At 30.7% G+C, this 251-nt stretch overlaps 1 protein-coding gene across 1 annotated transcript in view; it reads right to left on the bottom strand.

Annotated features, from left to right (window-relative positions):
• Positions 1 to 251, bottom strand: part of LOC149526982 (uncharacterized) — an 8,759-nt gene that overhangs the window by 1,941 nt on the left and 6,567 nt on the right. The window contains exon 2 of the mRNA XM_089784109.1: positions 41 to 251. This exon is cut by the window's right edge and continues 283 nt beyond it. Coding sequence (XP_089640235.1) covers positions 41 to 251 — 211 coding nt within the window. The remainder of the gene's footprint in view (positions 1 to 40) is intronic.

Raw genomic sequence — 251 nt, 5'->3', positions numbered from 1 at the left:
TTCAACTTGAAGGTTATAACAAGAAAGAACAGACACTAACTCTTTCTTCAAAGTTATTGTACTGGTATCACTAACATGTATAAGATCAAAGAAACATTCTTGAACAAAACCATCATCATTAACAAATCTCAAAATAATAGCCATTTGCTCCTTTTTAGACTCATCTTGGGCTTCATCAATAGTAATACAAAACTTAACATTTCCCATTTCCTCTCTAATTGAATTTCTCACCATATTAGCCAAAATATGCA

This window comes from Theobroma umbraticum, unplaced genomic scaffold (genome assembly GCF_002168275.2).
Source record: "Theobroma umbraticum cultivar Fairchild unplaced genomic scaffold, ASM216827v3 scaffold_67.0, whole genome shotgun sequence".
Classification (NCBI taxonomy): Eukaryota; Viridiplantae; Streptophyta; class Magnoliopsida; order Malvales; family Malvaceae; genus Theobroma; species Theobroma umbraticum.
The sequence above is the reverse complement of the archived record's forward strand: the minus strand, read 5'-3'. Positions and strand labels throughout refer to the sequence as shown.